Raw genomic sequence first — 26,675 nt, 5'->3', positions numbered from 1 at the left:
GGGGGTAAAAAGGGGAGGGAGAAGAAGAGGGGGAAGAAGGCAAGGAAAAGAAGTTGTAAAAGACAGAAACAAGAAATGGAGAAACAGGGAAAAGATATAAGGATTGTAACCATAAGCTTGTTTAGAGATAATGGGTGAAAATTTAATTGCAAAAGGGATTCTGCAAAGTTACATAAGATAGCATTGTTATATTACAAATAGAAATACCTTTAGAAAATATGATGATAGATAAAATATTTATTGTAATGCAGTGGGATGTTTGTTAATAAATAAATGAATTAAAATGATTGAGAGAATTAAAAGGGAACATTTTAAATTATTAGTAATGATTTATAACAATATACGTGAGAAATATGAAAAAAAAGAATTAACTATGGAAAATTTATAAGTGTTCCCAAGGAAGTATGATATTTAATTGAAAAGAAATGTTAAAGATGTTAAGATTCTAATGAATATTAATGATAGAATTGAATTGGAATGGAATGTGTGCTTTATTTACATATATATATAATTTTTTCCTTTTAAGAATATCATGTGTATTTTAAGAATGTACCAAGCAGAATTCGACTGGAAGTTATGTATTATATTGAATGCTATAATCTTAAAGGTATACATTGAAGCTTAAATAAGAGTTTGAATGGATAAAATTAAAGGATATAAAGGTGTCATACTCCAATTGGTAACTACAGGGAAAAATTTGTTTAATAAGAAAAGATAATATGAAATTGAAACAGGACAGACAAAAGTATAAATATAATTATTTGAATTGAGATGAGATAATTAAAATAACATTGAGAAAATTAAAAGAGGGGAAAAACTATGTAGAAAATATAAAACGGTAATAAGATATGGAATAGAATATAAAAATGAGCATGAAATTGAGTTTGGTGTCTGTAATGAAGAAGTATGTATGAAGACCTGTGCCATTTTCTGCAATGCGAGGATTCCTCTTAATGCTTCCCTCCAGTCCAGCTGGAGATTCCATCACACATATGCAGTGTGACTGCACAATGATTGAAAGTGTGTGCGTTTCAGATGGACACCCTTGCAAGCCCACTGAATCTGCTTTGTGGCTGAAGAGACTCAGAGATAACTCACCTGTGCACAATTATCTATTCCTGGAGCTCCAGGTTGTCCCTGATCTCCCTTTTCTCCTTTTATCCCATTAGAGCTTTGGGAGTTGCAATCTGCACAGTAGGTTTGCTATAAGAGAAGAGAAAGAATGTAAGTCTGATAAGGTTTACCACTTGAAATATGGATTGAAATAACCAGAGATGGCCCTGAGTTCAAATATAATGATGGCTCGGTGGCCCCAAAATTTTGTAGAGTTGTATGCAAAAATGAGTCCAGCAAACGTATATTCATTCATATAATAAACACCATTGCAAAAACGAATCCCAACCACAAAAAACTTCGCTCAAGACCAGACTTATCCATACTGCAAAGAATCCGCTCCCGTGAACTCCACACTGAATTCAAAAGACGTCTAGACAATGGAGAGAAGGACCTGTACATTGATTACTGCACTGATTGTATCCAAAGTAAGTCACACAACCCACAACTCAGCATCCAACCCTACCACATCCATCCCACCATCACTCAAAACTAGGCATGCACACCCCTAACTACTTCAATTCCAACTACAACTGGCCTTAAATGCAAGCTACTCAATGCAAGAAGCCTTGTGAATAAAATACCTGAATGTCTCCTCTTACTAAATACAGCTAAATTCAACATCATATTTTTCTGTGAAACATGGCTCAACGCATCTCTCCCTGACTCCATTACCACAGTAAGAGACTACCATGTTTACCGACCAGATCATGAAATCCATAGAGGAGATGGTGTTGCTATCTTCTATAAAAAGTCCCTACATCTAAAAAACATCCAAGTTACCCAGGAGCTTGCTATTCCTGAGACCATCGTCTGTGAACTGTCCTTAAATATTACATTTTGGTTCTTACTGTGTTACAGAGCCCCTGATTATGACATCGAACATGTAAACAAGCTAAATACACCACTAACATGGGCAGCATCCTGCCCACATGCTTTTATCTTTCTTGGTGACTTCAATCTACCTCATATTAACCAGACCCTAAACAAATGTACAACTGAACCCATACATGCAACCTTCTACAATGCTGTAACAAATCTGGGACTGGAACAATTAGTAACCAACAATACTAGGCTTAACAACTGCCTCGATCTCATCTCCTGCAATAGTTTGAATTCAATTTATGGAATACAAATTAAAGAACCCTTTTCCAACAGTGACCACAACATGATTGACTTTTGTCTCAACATACGTCCACACAAAAATCATCATAACGACAGGATTCCCAATTATAACTTCAAAAAAGGCAACTATGATCTTATAGACATAGTTATAGATCTCTCATCCCTTGATTGGCAATTTCTATTCACTGGATGCAATACTGTTGAAGACCATTACAACATATTTTTACTTGAAGTCAAAAGAATCATCAAACTATATGTACCAATAACAACTCCTAAAACCAGAAAAAAACAGATTACTCATAACAAGGAAGCTTCAGTCCAAAAAGAGATCACTTTGGCAGAAAAACAAATCTGGTCATGTTGCCAACTTCAAAAGCTGATACAAAAATTTATGCCACCAGATAAAGACTGAATGCACCAATTATCACATTAAACAAGAGGAAAACCTTCTATGCACCAATTCCACCCGCGCTTTCTACAATTTTGTAAACAACAAACTAAAAGAGGCAAGCTCCTTCCCACCCGTGAAAGGACCTAATGGTAAAGACTGCAACGATGACACCATTAAAACCAACCTCTTTAACACATTCTTTGGCTCAGTATTTGTAAACAGCAATGGATCATGCCCAGTATTTCCTAGTCGAACCACAGATGATCTAATATATATCGATTTTACAGAAGACAATGTTGAAAAAGCACTACACAATCTAAAACCATCTCTATCTATCGGACCGGACGGAATATGTGCCTACTTCTTAAAAAGCTATCTACTGCCATAACTGAACCTCTAAGCATAATCTTTGAAAAATCTTTCAGGACCAGCTCTTTGCCAAACCTATGGTCACTAGCCACGGTCATCCCCATCTTCAAAAAGGGAGACCCCAGCCTAGTTGAAAATTACAGACCAATCTCTTATGCTGCATCACCTGTAAAGTCATGGAATCAATTATTAACCAATCCATTATCCTCCACTTAGAGACAAACAACCTACTCTCTAATAAACAATTTGGTTTCAGAAAAAAAACACTATCCTGTAATCTGCAACTCTTACACTGCAAAAACATATGGACTACACAACTCAATCAAGACAAAGCAATAGACGCAATCTACATAGACTTCTGTAAAGCCTTTGATTCAGTGGTACAAACTACTACTAAAACTAAAATCTTATGGTATCTCTGGATACCTGCATAACTGGATAGAAGCATTCCTGTCAAACAGACAACAAATGGTCAAAATTGGGAGCGTCCTATCAAGTTCTGTACCTGCCAACAGTGGTGTCCCCCAAGGCAGTGTTCTAGGACCAACTCTCTTCATACTCTACATAAATGACCTCTGTGATCATATTAAGAGCAACTGTGTTCTCTTTGCTGATGATGTAAAGCTATTCAACACCACAGACAATACTGCTACCCTTCAAAAAGACCTCGACTATGTGTCAGAATGGTCAAACAAATGGCAACTTCAAATCTCAACAAATAAATGTTCTGTCTTACATATTGCCCCCCCAAAAAATCCGAAAATAAAAGTTGAATAGTCAAGACCTTGTTGATGATCCAAACTCTGTCAAGGACCTTGGAGTACTTATCTCTAATGATCCAAGTGCTAGAGCCCACTGTAACTACATAGCCAAAAAGGCATTAAGAGTTGTTAACCTAATCTTACATAGCTTTTTCTCTGGTGATATCACACTACTAACTAGAGTATACAAAACATTTGGTAGACCTATACTTGAATACAGCTCATCAGTCTGGAACCCACATTATGTATCTGATATTAACACAGTTGAGAAAGTCCAGAAATATTTCACAAGAAGAGTTCTCCACTCCTCTACTCGTTGCAGAATACCTTATGCCACCAGACTTGAAATTCTAGTCCTAGAAAACCTAGAACTATGCCGCCTTCGGTCTGATCTAAGTATAGTATATAAAATCATACATTGCAATGTCCTACCTGTCAATGAATACTTCAGCTTCAACCATAACAATACAAGAGCACACAGTAGATACAAACTCAAGGTAAACCGCACCAAACTTGATTGCAGGAAATACGACTTCAGCAACAGAGTGGTCAATGTCTGGAATACTCTACCTGACTCTGGTTTCTTCCCCAAACCCCAAAAACTTTAACCTTAGACTGTCTACTATTGACCTCACCCCTTTCCTAAGAGGTCTGTAGGGGGCATGCATAAGCGCACCAATGTGCCTACCGTCCCTGTCCTGTTGATTCTTTTTATTTTTCTTATATTATCCATTCCATATATTCACAACTATGTTTATACTTATACCTATTATCTTGTAAGCGATTGACAAATCAAATAAATAAATAAATAAATTAAATAAATAAAAATAAATGGATGTTTCTCAGCTAGAGATATAAGCTGGATCAGACGGAGTGATAGTATTTCATACATGTCTGATTCTGGAAGAACCACGGAGTCCAACCTTCTGCTTCATGGAGAAATCTAAATTGAAGTATCCCTGAAGGAAGACCATCCAACTTCTGCTTGGATCTGCTGAATGAAGGACAGTCCTCCAACTTCCTTTGGTAATTGACTCTACTACTGAACTGCTCTTGTGCCTGGAAATATTTCTTCGCATAAAGTTGAATTTTGCTCAATTATTTAATTTATATGCTGCCCATCTTCCCAATAAGGCAACACTTATCTTAGCATCAGTCTAAAAATCAGTCTAAAAATTCATGCCTTCTGAAATCATAGAAAATGGGCCACACATAATCAATTTCTACTTTCATTCAGCCATTCATATCTCTCTAAAGTAAATGATTTATAATACTCTTTATAATAATTTATAATACTCTATAATTCTTGGGTGAAGTTTTACAGCTTTGGTGAAAATTCCTTATGATTTGCTTCAGAGTATTTCTAGAGTGCTACCTTAGCAACTTTAACATATATGGCAGAGGTGGTATTCAGCAGGTTCTGACCAGTTTTGGAGAACCAGTAGCGGAAATTTTGAGTAGTTCAGAGAACTTGCAATTGCCACCTCTGAATGGAGATTTTACAGTATTCTTCCCCTGCCACGCCCACCAAGCCACGGCCACAGAACTGGTAGTAAAAAAATTTGAACCCCACCACTGATATATGGACTTCAACTCTCAGAATTCCCCAGCCAGCCATGCTGACTGAGGAATTCTGGGAATTGAAGTCCACTTATTTTAAAGTTGCCAACATTAAGAAATCCAGAGCATTATCGTATCTCCTGCTTATTCATTTTTTCTCAAGGAAAACTCCCAGTATCTCTGTTAGACCTAGTTTCTAGTCCTATGGTTGTCATCTTTTTCTATGGTATTCCATTTTCTCTGAGCCCTTGATAAATCAACAATTCCCCATGTTCTTCTATGCTCCCACAGTAGTTACTTGTGTTAATGTTTAGAACAGTTGAAAAATGTAATATAGATTTAATGATCAGTATCCTTAACCCTCTCAGAAAATCCATAGTTTTCTTTGCAGAATAACCAATAACCCAAATGAGCAAATTCAGGATTGATATTTTGTATTGTGTTGCAATATTGTACAGGTAGTCCTCAACATATGACCACAATTGAGCCCAAAATTACGCTGTTAAGTGAGAAATTTGTTAAGTGAATTTTACCCCATTTTACGATTTTCCTTGCCACATTTAAGTGAATCATTGCAGCTGTTCAATTAGTTAACATGGTTGTTAATTAAATTTGGTTTCCTCATTGACTTTGCTTGTCAGAAGGTCGCAAAAGGCAATTTCATGACTCTGGGATACTACAATCGTCATAAAAATGAGTAAACTGTCAAGCATCCAAATATAAATCAGGTGACCCTGGGGATGCTACAATGGTCGTTAAGTGTGAAAAACAGTTATGTCATTTTTTTCAGTAAACGGTCACTAAATGAACTACTGTAAGTCGTGGACTACATGTATTGTACTAAATTGTCCTCAACTTATGACTGATTGCCTAGTGACCATTCAAAGTTATAAGGCGGTTACAAAGATGTATTTATGACCCGATTTTGAAGTTACAATGGCCACCCCCACCTCTCCATGGTCACACAGTCACATTTTTGGGTGCTTGGGAACTAGCTCATCTTTATGGCCATTTGCAATGTCCCATGGTGACATGACCAAGATTTTCGGCAACTCTTTGCTGATTTTTACTTTTAGTTTCCAACAAAATATGCCGATTGGGTATAATGAATTCACTTAACCACCACAGTGTTCGCTTAATGACCATGATATAAAAAGTCATAACATTGGGACTCATCACATGGTGACCCACTGAATGACTTCAATGACTAACAACAGTCATAGGTCAAGGACCACCTGAACTACATAAAAGAAACATGATGATGATGGTCATATTGTCCTACCGTTCCTACAGAAATGCTCTCTTGTGGTAGAGGATTCTGCAATGGAGAGACAAAGCAAGAGAAATAAAGGGTGCATGGAAAAAAGGTAGTTCTAGTCTTGCTTTCTTTTACAGGAAGAAAAGCACAATGGCGTTATGAGCTTCTAGGGTTGTTGCCAAAAGCGGTGGGAGTTCCTAACCAATTCTTCATTGATGTTGCTCTGCTTTTTTTTTTTTTTTTTTGCTTTGCTTTGCTTTGGATGCTCTTCTGCACTTGGAAGATGGCGGCAGCTGCACAAAGGGGAGAGCAGTAAGCACAGGGCTGAGCAAGTGCAGGGAATAGCGGACGCTGCAGTCCTGTACCTACCCTTCCATCTGATAGCCCAGGTACTCCCGGCAAGCCATTCTCTCCTGGGATGCCCTAAAGGCAAGGAGAAACTTTGAATACGTGAATCCTCCCTGACTATTGTCTTCCAAAGGAATCCGGTTGCCACCCAAGGGGACTTCAAGGCCCTGTTCCCCTTCACCTAACACCTGCCCAAACATTCTCCTCCACGCTTTTCCAGATCCTTCACCTATTTTTCCAGCCATTTTCCTGAAAAGACAGGGCTATGGTGGTGTAGAAGAAGATGGATCTTTGGAGATGTAGCAGTAGTTGTGAACACCCATGTCTCTGTAACTTCTACCTCTGGATGAGAACCCAAACTGTACAGAGAAATGTCCCCCTTCAGCCAATTCTGAAATTTCTCCCTTCACCCCTGTCAAATCCTAAGGAATCCGATTCTCGTTATCTTACTTTTCCACTCCCCTCTACACTTTTCCTTGTATGATCCATCTTGATTTATGATGCCCAGCTTTCTCAGATACAGAATAAATATCTGGAAATGTATGAAAAATGTCTCCATCTATTCTCTGCCTCCTGAGTCCCAGCTGATTGGCTGGGTCTTCTTTGGTTGCCCTGCACAGAAGAATGGAGCTGGAAAGAAGAAGGAGGAGGAGGAGGAGGAGGAGGAGGAGGAGGAGGAGGAGGAGGAGGAGGAGGAGGAGGAGGAGGAGGAGGAGAAGAAGAAGAAGAAGAAGAAGAAGAAGAAGAAGAAGAAGAAGAAGAAGAAGAAGAAGAAGAAGAAGAAGAAGAAGAAGAAGAAGAAGAAGAAGTTTATTGTCATTGTACAAGTACAACGAAACTGTGGATGCACCCCAGCAGCTGTTCTCAATACAATAAAACCGAAGCAGGTTAATGGGGTGGAGAGGGAATGGGATTTTGCAGTAACCTTCCATCTGAAGTAGGGTGGGCATGGATATTTTGGAGTATCCTTCCCCTGTCACGCCCACCAAGCCATGCCCACCAAGCCAAGCTACGCCCACCAAGCCACGCCCAACACCACAGAACCAGTAGTAAAAAAAAATTGAGTCCCACCACTGCCCCTAATCATTCTGGTTGCTCTTCTCTGCACTTTTTCTAGAGTTTCAGCATCTTTTTTATAGTGTGGTGACCAAAATTGGATGAAGTATTCTAGATGTGGTCTTACTAAGGCCTGATAGAATGGTATTAGTACCTCATTTATCTTGATTGTATCCCTCTGTTAATGCAACTTAGGATTGCATTGGCTTTTTTGGCTGCTGTTGCACACTGCTGGCTCATATTTAGCTGGTTGTCCACTAAGACTCCAAGATCCCCCACTCAGTTACTGCTATTAAGCCTGATTTCACCCAATCTATATGTGTGCTTTTGGTTTTTCTTGTCTAAGTGTAAGACTTTACTTTTCTCTAAATTGAATTTCATTTTGTTAGATAGGGCCCAGTGTTCAGGTCTATCAATATCCCTCTGGATCTTGAGCCTACCATGTAGGGTGTTGGCTATTCCTGCCAGTTAGGTATCATCCACAAATTAGGTAAGTTCCACTTCTATTCCCTCATCTAAGTCATTTATGAAGATATTGAAGAGTACTGGGCCTAAGATGGAGCCTTGTGGTACCCCACTGCTTACTTCCATTCATGTAGACGTAGATCCATTAAGGACTACTCATTGAGTACAGTTTATCAGCCAGTTAAGAATCCATATGGTGGTGATGCTATCTATCCCACTTTTTTGTATCTTGCCAAGAAGTAGGTTATGGTCTACTTGTTGAATGCCTTGCTGAAAGAGATCCTCTCCTGATTTCCTGCTCTGAGACCCATAAAGCCACAGATGATCTCCCAGGGGAACATAATATTTCCAAGGCATATTACACTTCACTACCTTTCCAAAAACTAATTGACATTTAACACCATGCTGCACAAGGTTATACAAGAGGAGGGAAATTATTTCTGTCCTTTGCCTCTTTTTATTTGGCCACCCCTCAGCTTCCCACTTTGCACTTTCCAGCCTTCTAGCAATTTCATTGGTAAAATCTGGCAGCCTGACTTTGCATGGAAAATTAGTGCGGTTTTGCACAAGCCATTATTTGAGAGCCGAAATGCTACTTTCTGGGTTTCTCTTTTTTTGTGGGGCAGGGGGATTTTCCTCAACCCTGTTTGTGTTACATCATGACTTTGTTCACTGTGGCTGAAAGAAAGACCAAAATGTTGTTCTTGTCTTTGAATTAAGCAGCAGCAGCAGAGTGCTGAAGGACAGTGGGAGGGAGAATACAGAATAACAGAATTGGAATGGACCTTTGAGGTCCTCTAATCTAACCTCCTCCTTGAGCTGGAGACCATATACCAGTTTGGACACATGGTTATCTAATCTCTTCTTAAAAACCTCAAAACTTCTGGAGGCAAATTGTTTCGCTGATTGATTATTTTCACTGTCAGAAAGTTTCTCCTTAATTCTAGATGGGTTCCCTCTTTGATAAACTTCCATCGGTTGTCCTGTCCTCAGATGCTCAACCCCCTCTTCTGTGACCACCCGTCAAACATCAGAAGACTGCTATCATGTCATCTCAGTTATCCCTTTGTTAGACTAGTCATATCCAGTTCCCCCAATCGTTCATCATATGCTTTATCCACCAGACCCCTAATCATCTTTGTTTCATGTCTATGGAGATTCTTGGTCATCCAGGTCATGGTTGTCCCAAAGGTGCTTTTTCACGAGGCAAGTGGACTTTCTGGTTTTTCTCAGAAAAAGAAAAGTCACAGTCAAGAACATTCAAAGGAAACCAGAAAATCCAGTTGCCTCTTGAAAAGCACCTTTGAGACAATCATCTTTGTTGCCCCTTCTCTGCACTCTTTCTAAAGTCTCCACATCTTTTTTGTATTATGGTGACCAGAATTGGATGCCGTATTCCAAGTGTGGTCTTACCAAGGCAGTATATAGTATATACTACTGTATACCATACACTTCACGTGATCTTGACACTATCCCTCTACAGTTTTGATTTGTAGCTATCATGCAGACGAGGAGAACCCCATAGGACTACAGATGAACACATATCTGTTGTTTGTTCGCTTATTGCTCCCCACTCCCCCAACACCATTAGACAATCCTTCTGCTGCATCTTGATGAAAACAAGTGCTGGCCTCTCCGGTTATCTTCAGATCAGTATTTCTGAACTGAACAGTAAAAATAGAAAGAAACAGCACTAAAGGGATTACTGGAGAGCCCCACTTGTCCATTACAAATCATTCAAATGAAAGGGTGTCCTGTAGAGAAAAAAAAAAACACGGCAGCAAGACTGTAATGGGTTTTTCAGAGCCTGGGAAATAGATTGGCCATTTGCAAAATATTACTAGGACAGATGCTTGCACAATCTTCTTTTATCGGCAAAACGGGTAGCCACCTCATTGTGTCACATTTAAGCAAAATAAATTGGATGTTAAAAGTAAATGTATCCAACTGCTAACATTTCTGAAACCAAATCCCTTTTCTTTTCAAGCTGGTTAAAGTTGATGCTGAGAATCTTGCTCCTGGGGGCTTGATGCAAAATCTCCTATGTCACCTCCCTCTGCAAAGCACTACTGGGTGAAAGGTGGTCCTTTAGATGTGGTTGCACTCTAGCGCCCGTCGGTTGCAGTTAAAATGGCTGAAGGCCAGGAATAAAGAAAGTTGTGGACCAAGAACATCTGGAGGGCTAGAACTTAGCTACTACTGCTCAAAACACTACTGATGGGGATTTTGTGCAGCCACAAGAACATCGGGGAGGGATTTCTGAGTGTACCACTTTAATGAGGATCACTGTAGTGGTGCTATATTTACAAGGCCTCCTCAGTTCCAAAGGTGATAATAATGAACATTTTTGTGCCCTTGTTCCTGTTTGTCAGAAAGTAAACCTGGCCCTCCGATCACTTACCTGAGTTCCAGGGGCTCCCGGTGGGCCTGGAGGTCCCGGAGCGCCTGGAGGTCCCTGCAAGCCACAAATTAAAAGAAAAAGTGATAGAAAATTCGGCTCTTCAGAGAACACGGAACCCTCCCCACGATTGAGGAGCCAAAGTTGCCACACACAGAGGAGCAAGCATGCACATACACCCACACACACACCTGAGGGCCCGGCTGAGGCTGCCAGGGGTTCCCGATCCACAGTCCCGGAGCGCCCTGTGGGATCCAAAAGGGGAGAGCATTTAGCAAAGGCCAAGCAGGACATGGGTTCCACCTTCCGGAGCAGCAAAGGCGTTGAGCAGTTGAGCGAAGAATGGGGTATGGGTGGCTTGAACTCTCATCCAGCCTGGCAGCAAATCCCCAGGGCTGTGGGGAAGCAGGAGTGTGGGGCGACGCTTACCGGAAGCCCAACATGGCTTGTGTCCGTCCGAGGGCCAGGCTGGCAGGTGCATTCGCCAGAATCTCCCTGGGAAGATAAAAAAAAAAAAAAAACAGGTATGTGGGCTTGAAGAACCTAGTGAGGACAGGTGTGGGGAACAGGGCATCCTTTGCTACTGAAGGTTTTCGCTTGATCCATAAACCAAAGTGAGGGGTTTGTATAAACCATGGATGGCATTGAATGCCCTCAAAATTGAAGTTAAAAACAAGCAAATGTACCAAATGGGAATGTAGTAGGATGAGAAGATTAACCCACCTTCTCGCCTTTCGCACCTTTTTCACCCTAGACAAAAATGGAAAAGGAAAGAAAGCAAAATCAAACATGGGCGCTATTGTGGTATTAAGAGGCTCACTTAGATCATTATCAGATGAAACTCAGAACTAACCCCGAAATCTTGCAAAGTCCTCTTGACTTGCTCTCTTGACTAGCACATCTCAGACATATCCTTACTGAGACTCCGTCTAGTCCTTTTTAAAGGTACGTTCTCAGTTCTGCCAAAAGTGGACTAGTTTACCCTTCACTGGGACAGATTTCAAGGCCTGCCAGGTCCCAATCAAGAGTTTGATTCTCAAATTCTTTGGAGTTACTAGGAATTAGGCTGAGGAACTTCTGCATCAGGAATAGGGAAATGGGGGCCCTAGAAGACTCCCAGCCCTGTGTCTCCCTTGAAAATGTCTCTGCAAGTATGTGTCTACATGTATCTGTCAAGAAGATGCCTCTCTTTCAGACATCTCTCTTAGGGGATTGAAGAAAAGGGAAAGAGGGAAAAGAAAGGAAGATGGCAGAAAGACTGAGAGATTATCTTCAAACCATTTTAGTTCTGACTCAACTTCAGCCTTGTCCACCCCAAAGAGATCTTGTTCCAAATCAGGCTACCATTACAATGAACAAACAAACATAAATATATCCCAGATCATAATTCTACTATGAAATCTCCATGGAGATTGTCAGTCATTCAGGTCGTGGCTGTTCCAAAGGTGCTTTTTTGAAAAGCAACTGGACTTTGTTTTTCCTTGAAGACGTTTTGTTTCCCATCCAAGAAGCTTCTTCAGTTCTTGGATGAGAAGCAAAATACCTTCAAGGGAAAACAAAGCACTTTGGGACTACTATGAAATCTGTTTTGGTAACAATTTTGGTATCCCTCCCAATTTTACCGTACCTTAAGCCTTTGTCTCTTGGCAACTTTAAAATGTGTGGACTTCAACTCCCAGAATTTCCCAGCCCACTATACTGACCAGGGAATTTTGGGAATTGACATTTACATGTCTTAAAGTTGCTGAGGTTGAAAAATATTTTCTTAAATAACAATAGCAATAGCACTTAGACATATACTGCTCCACGGTTCTTTTTACAGCCCTCTCTAAGCGGTTTACAGAGTCAGCATATTGCCCCAAACAATCTAGGTCCTCAATTTACCGACCTTGGAAGAATGGAAGGCTGAGTCAACTTGAGCCTGGTGAGATTCGAACTGCCAAATTGCAGTCAGCTGGCAGTCAGCGGAAGGAGCCTGCAATATTGCACTCTAACCACTGCACCACCGTGGCTCTTTTATCCAGGTGTTTCAGGCCAGGCCAAGAAAAGGACATCAAATCCAAATCTGATTTAGATGGACTTAGAAAGAGAGTCAATGGATTTACAAACTTTAATGCATCCCTTCCCAATTTGTTCGCTAAAACAAAATTCCTTAGAGGAGAAGAAGTATATTGAGGTGTCCTTTTTTGGAGCAAATGACTGCCCCACTCTAAACATTTTTAACAGGTGTCCTTTTTCGGGGGGGAAGAGTTCTGAGCAAAACGCAGAAAAAATCTTATTCTGTTTTTCATTCAGCTTAGCTCCCATACAGTACAATATGTCTCAAAAGGATTTTTGCAAGGAGAAACATCTGTGTTATTGGTTACTTTCATACAAAATGTTACACTCCCCAACCCTCACAACCTAACAATATCTGCTAGCGAAGCAGATCTCTTTCCTTTTAAAAATAAGTTGACTGCATCATGTATCCTTTACAAAATTTTCAGGCTTTTAAAACTTTAGATCCAATCGTTGCTAACAAGCCATTTTTTGAAACAAATGCTTTAACCCAAAAAGCTGTTTTCACACTTTTCTTTTTTGAATCAATGCCTATGAAATTGGGTTTGGCTTGATTTCCTCAGACAAGTCAGTATTCTCAAAATATCCTCTAGGATTCTGCACAGAAGGCATTTCTAAAAATTATTTTTATGTATGTATTAGTCAAATTTATATGGCCACCCATTTCAAAGAAGCCACTTTAATAATAATACTAATAGCAGTAATTTTTGTAAAAGAACATCTATATTAAAAGTACAGGTAATTCTTGACTGACAACTGTCAACTCGTGAAGCTTCCCTGACCCGCTCCTGAATTGCCATAGGCAGGGGATGGGAAATTGCGCCTTGCAACTGCACCGGGGAATTTACTCCTCAGTCATAACAGGACGCAATCTGGCCAAGCAAGTCAAGGGCATCTCCAATAGATATCAGCAATGCCTAGAGGGAGTGACTTCCACAACCCGCGAAATTACCTCGTTGGGGAACGTGACGGGTGACACATTTTGGGGGGAGGGGGAAACAGGGTCAGAGGTGAGGCGCAAAGGGGGTGAAGTCAGAGTTGGCTTCACCCAGGCAAGGCTGACATGATGCTCCTAATAAAAGATTGGATTTTTATTGACAGATGGCTTGAGGCTCTTAATTGCATTAGGGTCCTGGTCAGAACCCTGACAACAACTATAATTGAGACTGGAATTATAGCCATACATTGTGACTGTTGTTAAGCAGTTCATCATGTGACCAACCCAATTTTACATTTTTTTTTGTTTCAGTCATAAAGGCGACACCATGACTGTTAAGTGAACTCATTGTCTGCCATGTATATTTTTTCCTGGACACTGCAAGTAAACACCGATTTTCAACCAAGAAATGTAAATTTTGGTCACATGACTATGGCATGCTACAAATGGCCGCAAATATAATCTGGTTGTCAAGTGCCAAAATGTGATCATGTGACTGAAAATTTACATTTCCAGAATTTTGAATCTATTTTTGGGTCTGTCATAACTGTCATGACTTATAACTGACCAGTCATAAGTCAAGGACTACCTATATCCAGTTCCAAGCCTACCTCTTTGTCTAAAACTTATTTCGCTTCATCCATCATATGGTACTGTTATTTCTAAACAACACCATCCATTTAGATTAGAAAATATTTATAGCCATTAGTTGATTTCCTTATTTGTATCCCCAAATCTAAATGTGGATTTCATTCCTGGGTCAAATCAAGGCGCTAACAAATCCATCAGAAGAAAATTGCTTTCTAAAATCACCAGAGAGAGCTCCCACCCAGATCCTGTGGGCTCCCTTTCTCAACCAGCAACTTAAAGATAGATGGACTTCAATTCCCAGAATTGGCTGAGGAATTCTGGGAGTTGAAGTTCACATATCTTACAGGTCTATGGAGATTCTCAGTCATCCTGGTCATGGTTGTCCCAAAGGTGCTTTTTCAAGAGACAACTGGACTCTCAGAGCTGAAGAAGCTTCTTGGATGAGAAGTGAAACATCTTCAAAGGAAAAAAAACCAGAAAGTCCAGTTGCTTCTCGAGAAAGCACCTTTGGAACACATATCTTACAGTTGCCAAGGTTGAAAAACACTAGTCTAGAGATATTGTGTTTACACAGTTTAATGTATTTATCTTTCCCCTGTCCTTTTTCCTTCTCTTTATGCACAGAGAAGATCATGCCGGTGGGCTGTTGCACAACCCATCTTGGGATGGATTATCACTATCTCAGAGGGTTACAAGGGCATCTGGAGGTGTGGCCAAAAAATTAGTATGGCAAGTCATGACAGTACAACCCCATTCTGCCTATTTTTTTTTAAAGGTGTGATGCACCATGCAGACACCCTGGCCAGGTTACAATTTTTCATTTGCAGTTCACAGAAGCAAAGAAAATCCCATCTCCAGCTTGGCTTCAGCAGAGACGTGTCTCCAGATCCATATTCCACCCAGCCCCTGAACAGCATCGCTGCATTAAAAAAACAGGCGAGATACATGCAAAAATCAATTGGAATTACTTAATAACCAAAGAACAGGTCTCTGAAGACTCTGCATAATGGTTTTTGGATTGGAAGAGTCAAAAGTCTCCCCTTGTGAGAGAGAATGTATAATTAATAACTCTTTATCTCAGTGGCTGATCACATTCTGAAGTTATTAAATAATAAAAAACGGCCCAAATCCAATTTGGTTTTCAATGTTGTATGCTGGCCTTTGAAACACAGCTTGCTATTAGAACAGCAGTGAACATTTGAGCTGTACTTTTCCAATAACCACGAACAATTGTCTATGCTTTGCAAATGAGACGGCACGTTGTGTTCCTCTTGATTTTTTTCTCTAACACCCGGCTAGTCTAACCATGGTTATATCAGCCTTATTTTCCAGTAGAAACCCAAAATTTTCACCAGGGATGTGCAATCCAAGTGCCCTATGTCCAGATCCTCAAAGCTTGGGAGGGTTGTCTTTACAGCCCCTCCAAAGGTTGCTAAAAAGCTGCAATTCTTATATGAGGCAGAAGAATGTCTAGGAAGATTCTCAGTCATCCAGATCATGGTGTCAGCCTTGGAAGCCATTTTTTTTTTTTTTTTGGAAGCTTCGAGGCTGCCACATTCAGTGCCTGGGAATTTGGGAGGGGGGATTTCATAGTGGGGTAAAAGACTAGACACAACAACATTCTTTCTCAGAGAGTCAAGGACATGTTGCCCTGCACCTGAAGGGGAGTGACTGGGATGGATGTCTCCAGTTGGGACAAAGGCTTGATTGGGCCATGTGATCAGAGGTGGAATTCAGCAGGTTCTGACCAGTTCTGGAGAACCAGGAGCGGAACTTTTGAGTAGTTTGGAGAACCAGCAAATACCCCCTCTGACTGGAGATTTTATAGTATCCTTCCCCTGCCATGCCCACCAAGCCATGTCCACAGAACTAGTAATAAATTTTTTTGAATCCCACCACTGCATGTGATGGACTGGTGGGTGCAGGGGGGTGGATTTTTTGATTCTATTTTGGGAAGAGAAAACCCGGAGCTCTCAGATTTAGGTTTTCCCAGCTGTATCTATATGACAACTCTAATAAAATGGAGTTTTGAAGAATTGTTTGTTTCAGTTTGGAGGTTGGCTAGTTGGAACACTGACACATGGTTGCCCCAAAAGCACTTTTTCAAAAGGCAACTTGACTTTTTTGAAAATCCAGCTGCTTTTTGAAAAAGAATCTTTGGGGCATAAGAGGCAGAAGAACAAAAATATTCAATAAGTGGAGACAAAACCCTTATACTAAATTAATCCAATGGGATTTGATTTACATTCATGTGAAATTAAATCCGCCTGGCTCCTCTCTCTCTTTGGCTTTGCTAATTTTGGAATTGTAGACTTGGGCTCACTATTCATGTGCCTTATGGCCTGGAAAAAGCTATTTACTCTAATTTGCACCAATGTTCACACCTGGGCTGTGTCAAGGCTGAATTTGGTGACATTCTATGAATCTGATTCTTTCTTTGTTTGTATTTTGTACTGTACTTCTGTTTCAGAGCTTGCTCCAAACAGCTGCAGAGTTTGGCAAAAGGTAGAGAGATGGTGCTTTAGTAATTACAAGCTTTCCAAGTAGGCCAACCTCTTCTAAAGAAAAAGTGTTTTCTGACACCATTCTGAAATCCAACAGGGTTTTGGAGAAGAATTATCTGTCGCTAGTGCTTTGAGATTTGAGAAGTTTGCAGGTAATTCAAAAGGGTGTACTGGAAGAGATCTTGGAAGTTTTGTATAAATCTTCCCTCAAAGGAATTCAGGTTGCAGCTTACGTACCATTAAACCATTGGAACCAGAAACTCCAGGGAGGCCCTGCTGGCCTTCTGGACCCTGAAAAGAAATATAGCAAAGGGTTAAGACAGTGTTGTAGAGACAGCTCCAGAAACATCATTTTGGCCACTATCAGCCAATTATGGGATACTAGGAGGAGAGGGAGCCAAGAGTCTGTGGCCCCCTCTTAATTTTTTCATTTGTTTCCCCTGCTTGGACAACTGATCCTTTAAAACTTTACCATAATCAGCCCTCCTGATTACAGAAAACACAACCAGACAGAAAACACAACTAGGTAAGTTAAATTTACTTTATTGTAAGGATGCAGTATTAACAGTATTGTGCAAGTCTGAAAGTATGTTTCTCCTGCCGTCCCTTTGAACTGGTCAATCCATGAGGGTGGTGCCTTCCTAAGTTTCTTTCCTTGACCATTGAGTGACTGGGATCCTCCCTCTCTTGTCTGATCATTACCTAGGCAGCATTTATTCCATTCATCTTCCAGGGCCATTCTCACATACTATTATAACCATTCACTGAGCTTTCTAATGGAAAGACAGCCCTTTCTTACCTCCTCCTTTGATCACAGATGCCAAATTTCTAGCATGGAAACCTTGGTGGTCATATTGGACCTCATCACACTCATCATCCACTTGCTAGCTTGTTCCTATTTGCATGCTCAGGCTCTGCTAAATACAGAGCCCAGGAAAAGAACTGGAAGATTATTCCAACCAGAGTTATTACACCTGGAGAAAGTGAACAAGACTGGACGGTGGCCAGCTTAAAATTTCCAGGGTCTAAGATGAAAGTGAGGGAGAGGGAAAGATTCTTATACTTACCTGTGGGCCAGGAATTGGTAGACCTGGAAGCCCAGGGGGACCAATGGCACCTTTAACACCTGGTGAGCCCTATATTGAAAAACAAAACAAAACATTATAGGTCCTCTTTGACTTACAATCATTTTCTTAGCAACAGTTTGAATTTATAATGGCACTGAAAGAAACTACTTCTAACCAGTCCTCACACATACAGCTGTTGCCTCACCCCCTACATTCCCCCCCAATTCACACATACAGCTGTTGTCTCAAGTAATTCAAGAAATCAAAATTTGGGGAGCTGACAAATTTGGTATGTATTTATGATGGGCACAGTGCCCTGCAGTCATGTGATCTCTATTTGGGATCTTCCCAGATAGTTTCTGAAAATGGGAGAAGCTAAATTCACTTAATGACTATGAGTCATTTAACAACTGCAGTGATTTGCTTAACAACTGTGGCAAAAATTTGCAACAGAAATGCTGGTCCCAACTGCAGTTTTAAGTAAAAGTCTACCTGTGTTGTGCACAGGTTCCAGACGTCTCAGTCCAGTCCAAACACTCCAATTTGGCTTTGTAATTGGTTTCCTGCTAAAAATATATCGGTCCATATGACACTCATCTTTTTCCTTTCACAACTATTTATCTCTGCTGCCAAAACTGGGGTATGTCTGGTATCATCTGAAATGGTGCAATGTCCTTCCCCACCCAATTTAAAAATATTGAACGCAGTTTGAGTCAGTGTGCATCCTAATTGTAGTTGATAGTGGTATTCTGTGCAATTAGAGCCCTCTTCTCTACCCAAAGTATCCCAGAATATTCACAAACTGGCAGCTGATTTGAGACACTTATTTATGGTAACAAATATGGGGAATGGAGAAAAAATAATTAATCAGGGAAGCTCATAGCTTCCATATTGATTCTTATTTAGATTTTATTAGCAGCATGGCAGCCAATCTCTCAGAAGGGATCTCAACATGAAACAAAACAATTTTAAGTTCAGTGACCAGAAAACAAAAGATGTAATCATGTACTGCAGTATTATTACATTCTGTCATCAGAGATAACAAAAAAACAAACAAAGGCATGAAAAAGCAAGGGGAAGAAAAGAGTTTTTGCACTGAAATGATACCAAGTTAATTGTCACATGTCTCAGTGAAAGAAGCACGGATAACCTGTAGCCATCTGTTGGAGCTGGATTACAACTTGTATTAGCCCAGAGCTGGCCATTGGCCATGCGATGGACTCCAACAACACCTCAATGGCAAACGTTCAATGGTATGGTTACGTCGATCATCAGGAAGCACCATGCTACTGGTATTATCCTTACTGGACACTATCAGACATGGGTAGCCAGAATTGTGTATGTAGGGCAGGGGTGGGCAAACTACGGCCTGGGGGCCACATCCGGCCCGTTGGTCTGTCCAATGCGGCCCGCCCCTGAAAAAAATAACTGCCATTGGTCTGTCCAATCCGGCCCGCCCCTGAAAAAAAAATCACTGGGTGTGGCGTATTGCCCTGTGTCGCGTGGCCCCCAAAGCTGCAAAACAGTGCGGAGCGATCTAGGGGTAGGAAAGAAAAGAAATTTGCAAAGGCCTCGGCTGGGAGTTCGAAATCACCTTCGAGTGCGACCTCTCCGAAGGTGAATCCCCGCCGATCCCCCTTTTTTTTCTGGGGCTTCCAGGCTTAAACTTTGCAAAGGCAAAGCTTGCAGGCTGGAGCGTCTTCCCGCCGAGGAGCGGGAAAGGTTCCACCCGGCAGGCGGGGCGGGCTGCTTGGAGCCACCTAAAGCTAGGCCGCTGCTGGTGGAGCCTTGCCCTGCCTTGGTGCCCCGTTTCCTGGCTCGGCGGTCCTGCTCGGGCAGCACTTTAAAAGCCTGCTCCCAGAACCCGAGCAACTTACCAGCAACTTTCGGCTTCGTTTTAACTCGCGGGCGCCAGGCATGATATTCCGCTCTGAGAAAAATCGGGCCGGCCAAAAGAGACCCCCGCCGCGCGCCCGGGAGTGCCCGCTGCTTTCCCTCGCCGGGCCGGGCGGCGGCGTGTTGCACGGAGGCTGGTTTGTGGCTGGCCCAGCTCCCTTTTCCTGCCGCTCAGCGGCCTCCGCCGCACCTCCCGGGCTCCGCTCAGGTATCCGGCTGGGGCTGTCAGGAGTTGCTACCGCCGGCGCAGCTCACGCTGGCTCCAGTCCCGCGTTGCCTCGGGAAGGGAAAGGCAAAACCAGGAGCCGCTGCTGCCGTTGCAAAGCGCCGCCGCGGCTCTTCCTTTTGCCTTTCCCTTCCTGAGGCAACGCGGGACTGGAGCAGCACGGAGCCGCGCCAGCAACTCCTGACTCGGGCCTCCGAGGGAGGGGAAGGAGGAGAAGAAGGGTGGGGGAAAGGAGGGGCGATTCCCCAAAATCGGAATTCGATTTTAATCGGAAGAATATCATGCCTGGGGCGCTCGCGCCTGGCCCGAGCCGCGCGGCAGAGGGGAAGCCCGGCGGGCAGGCGGGCAGGCGGGCTGCTTGGACGAGGCGACCCAGCGGCGCTCCGGGCTTCCCTCCGCCATGCAGCTCAGGGCGGGCGCGAGCGCCCGCAGTTAAAACGAAGCCGAAAGTTGCTGGGAAGTTGCTCGGTTTTCTGGGGCTTCCAGGGCTTTGCAAAGGCAAAGTTTGCAGGTGGGAGCGTCTTCCCGCCGAGGAGCGGGAATGGTTCCGCCCGGCGGGCGGGGCGGGCTGCTTGGATCGGGCTGCTGTGCGGCTCGGGCGGCGCGAGCGCCCGCGAGTTAAAACGAAGCCGAAAGTTGCTGGGAAGTTGCTCGGATTTCCGGGCTTCCAGGCTTAAACTTTGCTCGGGTGACACTTTAAAAGCCTGCTCCCAGCACCCGAGCAACTTCCCAGCAACTTTCGGCTTCCTTTTAACTCGCGGGCGCTCGCGCCGCCCCGAGCCGCGCGGGCGAAGGGAAGCCCGGCGGGCGGGCGTGCAGGCTGCTTGAGGAGGTTCCGGGCTTCCTCTCCGCCAGGTGCGAGCGCCCGTGAGTTAAAAGGAAGCCGAAAGTTGCTGGGAAGTTGCTCGGGTTTCCGGGGCTTCCAGGGCTTTGCAAAGGCAAAGTTTGCAGACTGGAGCGTCTTCCCGCCGAGGAGCAGGAAGGTTCCGCCCGGTGGGCGGGCGGGCTGCTTAAACTTTGCTCGGGCGGCACTTTAAAAGCCTGCTCCCAGCACCCGAGCAACTTCCCAGCAACTTTTAACTCGCGGGCGCTCGCGCCTCTCCCGAGCCGCACAGCAGCCCGCTCCAGCAGCCCGCCCGCCCGCCGGGCGGAACCTTCCGCTCCTCGGCGGGAAGACGCTCCCGCCTGCAAACTTTGCCTTTGCAAAGCCCTGGAAGCCCCGGAAACCCAAGCAACTTCCCAGCAACTTTCGGCTTCCTTTTAACTTCGGGCGCTCGCGCCTGGCCCCAAGCCGCGCGGGCGGATGGGAAGCCCGGCGGGCGGGCGGGCGGGCGGACTGCTTGGAGGAGGCTCCGGGCTTCCCCTCTGCCAGGCATGAGTGCCTGCGAGTTAAAAGGAAGCCGAAAGTTGCTGGGAAGTTGCTTGGGTTTCCGGGGCTTCCAGGCTTAAACTTTGCAAAGGCAAAGTTTACAGGCTGGAGCGTCTTCCCGCCGAGGAGCAGGAAGGGTTCCGCCCGGCAGACGGGCGTGCTGCTTAAACTTTGCTCGGGCGGCACTTTAAAAGCCTGCTCCTAGCACCCGAGCAACTTCCCAGCAACTTTCGGCTTCCTTTTAACTCGCGGGCGCTCGCGCCTGGCCCTGAGCCGCGCGGGTAGAGGGAAGCCCGGCGGGCGGGCGAGCTGCTTGGAGGAGGCAACCCGGCGGTGCTCCGGCAGCAGCAACAGGCAGTTTCGCCCGGGCTCCGCTCAGGTGTCTGGCTGGGGCTGTGAGGAGTTGCTACCGCCGGCGCAGCTCCAGTCCGCGTTGCCTTGGGAAGGAAAAGGCAAAACCAGGAGCCGCTGAGCCTGAGCCTCCGGTGCCGCTGCTCCGTTGCAAAGCACCGCCGCGCTCTTCCTTTTGCCTTTCCTTCCCGAGGCAACGCGGACTGGAGCAGCGCGGAGCCGCACTGGCGGTAGTAACTCCTGACTCAGGGGGCCTCCGAGGGGAGGGGAAGGAGGAGAAGGGGGAAGGGTGGGGGACGATTCCCAAAAAATCTTGTGCTGACCCGGCCCGTCTGTCAAATTTTAAAAGTCAATGCGGCCCCCGAGCCAAAAAGTTTGCCCACCCCTGATGTAGGGGCTTGACTGTCAGGTGTATGAATGAAAAACAACACAATTAATTGCTCAGAGTAGCTTCTTTGTTGCTGTTTGCCCACAGATAGAATCTTGCCAGACTGAAGCACACTCTGCATAACTATCAGTTGTGTGAAGGTTATAGGGAGGGTCCCTTCTGGGCCTCTGACTGCAAACCAAGCACTCAAGGCTGATTTGTCTTTTAGCCCCAGATTCAACATCAACATAACATGCGTTTCTCTGAGAGATGAAGTGACCATTGATCTCATTCTGACATATTCTGTACTATGTATTTCTTCCTACAACATCACTGAGCGTCAGCATCTGTATAACTCCTAAAGCTAGAGTGTTTTATTGTACAAAAGTTTGATGGTGCATGAGAGTTCAATGCCCCAAAGAGGGTTTGAACCCTGTAAAATAACATCTCATTACACACACTTGATAATTGTCAATAAGGATGAAGCCAATAATGCAGTGGCTCATGTGGTCTATGTGATTAAAAACACCACAAAGAAAATATGCTGGATAAAAATAGAATAATGCCCCCCCCAAGAGTAAATGGAAGTCATGTTAAACCGCATACATGGGGGGAAGAATATAACATTTCTCTCTCTCTCTCTCTCTCTCTCTCTCTCTCTCTCTCTCTGCTCTGAGAGCTACAGGTAAGATGGTGTGGTGGAAACTTGTCTATCAGCTCATGGTATTATTCTGATTCCTTATGCCTGAGACAAAATTTCTTGTCAGATACATTTCACAAGAAATATATAGACAGGAACAAGAACATAAAGATGGATTAAGCACTCACATGGAAATTCCTAAATAGCAATAGCACGTAGACTTATTTACTGCTTTACAGCCCTCTCTAAGTGGTTTACCGAGTCAGCATATTGCCCCCAACAATCTCTTGCCCTCATTTTACTGACCTCAGAAGGATGGAAGGCTGAGTAAACCTCGAACCAGTGAGAATCGAACTGCTGGCAGTCAGCAGAATCAGCCTGCAATACTGCATTCTAACCACTGGGCCATCACGGCTTTTTCCAACTGTTTCCCCAACCCTAGAGAATGAAATCTTTCTACATGCAGATACTCACCTTTGCACCTTTTATTCCTGGTGGCCCCTGAAGATCAGAAAAAAAGGAGGGAAAACAATTACTGTACAGCAAAAGCAAAGGTGTTGTAATTTCCTGGTTAGTGCCAGATGTTATTTTATTATTTGCATTCCTCCAACTCCATATGGATTCCCAAGAATCTGCAAAGTCCACGTGCAATAAAACCATGGATTCCTGGATGAAACTATCCCATGGAAGCTCTTTGATCACCACTCTACCCCCATCTTATTCCATGAGCGTTATTTTTTTGCCCTAAAATTGCCCAAATGATTGGGGTCAGCTATCCTGTGCATCAAGTAACTGGCATGCAGTGAAGGATGGCTACCATTCATTCATTCATTCATTCATTCGATTTCTACAGCTGCCTATTTCTGTCAATGACTCTGTGTGGCTCACAATTCCAAAAAAATATATAACAATCAAAATATTAAAAATACCTTCAAACAATAAAAACAATAGTCACATCCAAAATAAATATACATAGCAGCTGAGATACTTGACCAATTAGCAATATAGCTAGGAAAAGAGAGCCTTAACATATTCAGCATCCTAGTCTCAGGGGCATAGCCAGGTTTTTAGAGCTTTATGAAAGGCCTATAGGGTTGGGGCCATTCAAATCTCTGAAGAGAGATTGTTCCATAGAATGAGGCCACTCCAGGAAAAGCTTATATTCTAGACCCTGCCAGCTGACAATCTTTGGCTGATGAGATCTGCAGCACGCAATGCCCATTCTGCTAGATCTGGTTGGATGGGTTGAGACTCTTGGGAAAAGGTGATCTCCATGTGGTCAAGGTGCCCACTGGGTTGATACTTACTGGATTTCCTGGTAAACCTTTCTGCCCAGGTTCTCCCTGCGAAAAGCACAGATAAACATTTGGGGTTGATGCTAATGGTAATGCATGGTTGGAGCAATCTGTACCACAGGTTAAAAAGGCAGTTACTCACTTCAGGCCCTTGGATTCCTATGCCAGGGGTACCTGGTTCTCCCTAAAAAGTTGCAAAGGTTGTGTTAGTGGAAACATGAAACTTAGTGAAAAACTTTCATTGCACAACTCTTGAGAAGAATTAGCTTAATGTTTTTCCTCCCTGTTTTCCTCCTCCAAGAAATCAGAATCAATGTCTTAACCCATCCTATGTAGGACCTCTGATCACCCCTTACCTCCATCCTGTTCCATAAGCTTTATTTATTTGCCCAAAAATTGATATGGAGCTCATAGTAGCTACTTAACCATAGCCATTATTTTTATTTTTTTTTTTTTTGTTGAGTCTCTTCTACCACCCCAGGAAAGCTAAAAATGGATGCCCGAGAAAGGGTCTTTGAATAAATACAACCCTGATTGATACTCACCTGCAATCCCTTCAAACCAGGAGGCCCCTGAATACCCCGAAGTCCTGGTTTTCCCTGAAAATTGGAGGTGGAACAAAGAATTAGCCCAACACATTGTAAACTTTACAACTCTTCCCTTCTGAAGGCATCGTCGACAAAACTCAAGAGAAAAGTCTTCTATCTTTGACAACAGTCTATTCCAGATATACTGGATCACTTCCTATAATTCCCAGCCTGTATGGCGAATTACTTCTGTATGTACTGATAGAAGAAAAGATTTGTATTTTAGGGTTGAACTGTGAGGTCCTTGATGCTCTCCAAGTTTGGTGGTTTTCCATTTCATTACCAAACTAAGCAACTCCATCCATGGTGATGATGATGTTACCTAGTTTGATAATGAAATGTCTATAAAAAAGCAACTAAGTTCAGAGAGCACACATCTGTATGGCTGAGAAGATTGCTTTATCAAAGGGATGGAAATCTGAAGCGCTCCAGATGTTGGTTTGTAAAATCCTCATATTCCTAGCTGATAATGAGGGTTGTCAGGAGTTGTAGCTATAGTTGCAAGTTCCCCATCCCTGCTTGACTAGCATCCAACTGATAGATAATTCTGAGGAAGAAAACTGAGGACCCTACAGTTGATTTGGCAAAACAGAAAAAAAAAAATATGTTTATTTACCCTGGAAAGGATGAACCACAGTGAATAGTTATATAAAGCCTTAAGCCTTTACACCTCTAAATTTTGGAAGGGGTTATTCGGGTAATCAAGATGAATCTTACACTTCAAGTAAGAAGCCAAATTAAAGCATTATCAGCAGATGGCTCCTCAGTCTCTACGCGAGTATATCTACTGCAGAGAAATTCACCTCATTTAGTAATTGGTTCCAGTTTCACCACATTTCTCTACCTGCCATTCCACAAACCCATTATTCTTTGTCTTGAACTCTGGGATGAGAAATAACAGCCTTAGCTTCCTTTGTATGATATCCTCAGGTATTTAGACTGCTCTAATATAATCTTCAATCTTCTGAAGGCCAAAATAGGCCCAAATACTTTCATTTCTCTTCACCCTTTTAAACTTTATTTCACAATCCGGAGGGTAGAAATGCATTTCTTCTTTTAAAGTAAAATCAACATGGAGATTTTGAGCAAGCTGGAATCTGAATCCCAGTGGGAAAATCTAGGCTACTTCTGTGCATGAATGAAATTACAAAATACACAGAAAATTAGAGGGGGTGTGTGTCAACCTTGCTGGCATGAATAAGGGCACCTCTCTCAAATTAAGGTTAAAGATCAATATATGTGAGAATATAACTAAAGTGCTATTGCTGTGTTATCCTCCAAATCATCAGATATATTCTCAGCTTAATAAGATTACAGCTTGGTTTATTTTGTAGCCTTAATAAAAAAAAAACTCACGCAGATAGATTTTCTTTTGTTAATCAACGTCTGGGAACATTAATGATTTGACATTCATTGTTTCGCAATGGTCACCTTTTATTCAAACAAGCTGCTTGATGGAGGTGTTCTGATATGTAAATCAAATCAGTTAATTAAAGGAATAAAAACCAGCAGTTAACACGGTGCCTTCAAATAAACTTGATTGGAACCAGCAGATGAGAGGAAATGTATCTTCATGCAATGCGTAATTAACTGATGAAAGTCATTTCTGTACGCTCTGGCAATGGCTCATCTTAAGGGATTAGAAAGATTCGGGGGAAAAAGAATTCTGGCAATAGCTATTAGCCATGAGAGTGATAGGATACTCTTCCCCAATTTGATGGCTTCCTGATTACAAAGCCCATAATCCCTAGACAACCTACTCAAGGCCACGTGGAGTGAGAACCATGGGAGTCTGCAATCTGACATCAAAGGAAATTCAATTACTGGAAAACTGAACCCAGCCCTGGATGAGCTGGCAAGTTAATCTAAAGCATCAAGGCATTTCTAAAGATCCATTGACTAGCTAACAAGTTCAGTTCCAAAAATACAGAGTGACATGGGTG

At 42.9% G+C, this 26,675-nt stretch overlaps 1 protein-coding gene across 6 annotated transcripts in view; it reads right to left on the bottom strand.

The window, feature by feature from the left end:
• The window catches only part of COL16A1 (collagen type XVI alpha 1 chain), a 234,413-nt gene that overhangs the window by 43,856 nt on the left and 163,882 nt on the right, over nt 1–26,675 (bottom strand). For 2 of the 6 annotated variants that reach the window (XM_087970506.1, XM_087970507.1), the window contains exons 33-45: nt 24,691–24,744; nt 24,288–24,329; nt 24,158–24,193; nt 23,325–23,351; nt 18,002–18,070; nt 17,172–17,225; nt 11,568–11,594; nt 11,274–11,339; nt 11,036–11,089; nt 10,848–10,901; nt 6,947–7,000; nt 6,602–6,637; nt 1,099–1,203 (exon numbers count right to left, since the gene is read on the bottom strand). In XM_087970506.1, coding sequence (XP_087826632.1) covers nt 1,099–1,203; nt 6,602–6,637; nt 6,947–7,000; nt 10,848–10,901; nt 11,036–11,089; nt 11,274–11,339; nt 11,568–11,594; nt 17,172–17,225; nt 18,002–18,070; nt 23,325–23,351; nt 24,158–24,193; nt 24,288–24,329; nt 24,691–24,744 — 678 coding nt within the window. The remainder of the gene's footprint in view (nt 1–1,098; nt 1,204–6,601; nt 6,638–6,946; nt 7,001–10,847; nt 10,902–11,035; nt 11,090–11,273; nt 11,340–11,567; nt 11,595–17,171; nt 17,226–18,001; nt 18,071–23,324; nt 23,352–24,157; nt 24,194–24,287; nt 24,330–24,690; nt 24,745–26,675) is intronic. The other 4 variants (XM_087970508.1, XM_087970510.1, XM_087970509.1 and 1 more) reach the window with 3 other exon arrangements.

The sequence above is a fragment of the Notechis scutatus genome, chromosome 8 (assembly GCF_049901735.1).
Source record: "Notechis scutatus isolate UNSWTSFEM ecotype Mainland chromosome 8, rNotScu1.2, whole genome shotgun sequence".
Taxonomy (NCBI): Eukaryota; Metazoa; Chordata; class Lepidosauria; order Squamata; family Elapidae; genus Notechis; species Notechis scutatus.
Note: the sequence above shows the minus strand (reverse complement) of the source record. Positions and strands in the feature narration are given on the sequence as shown.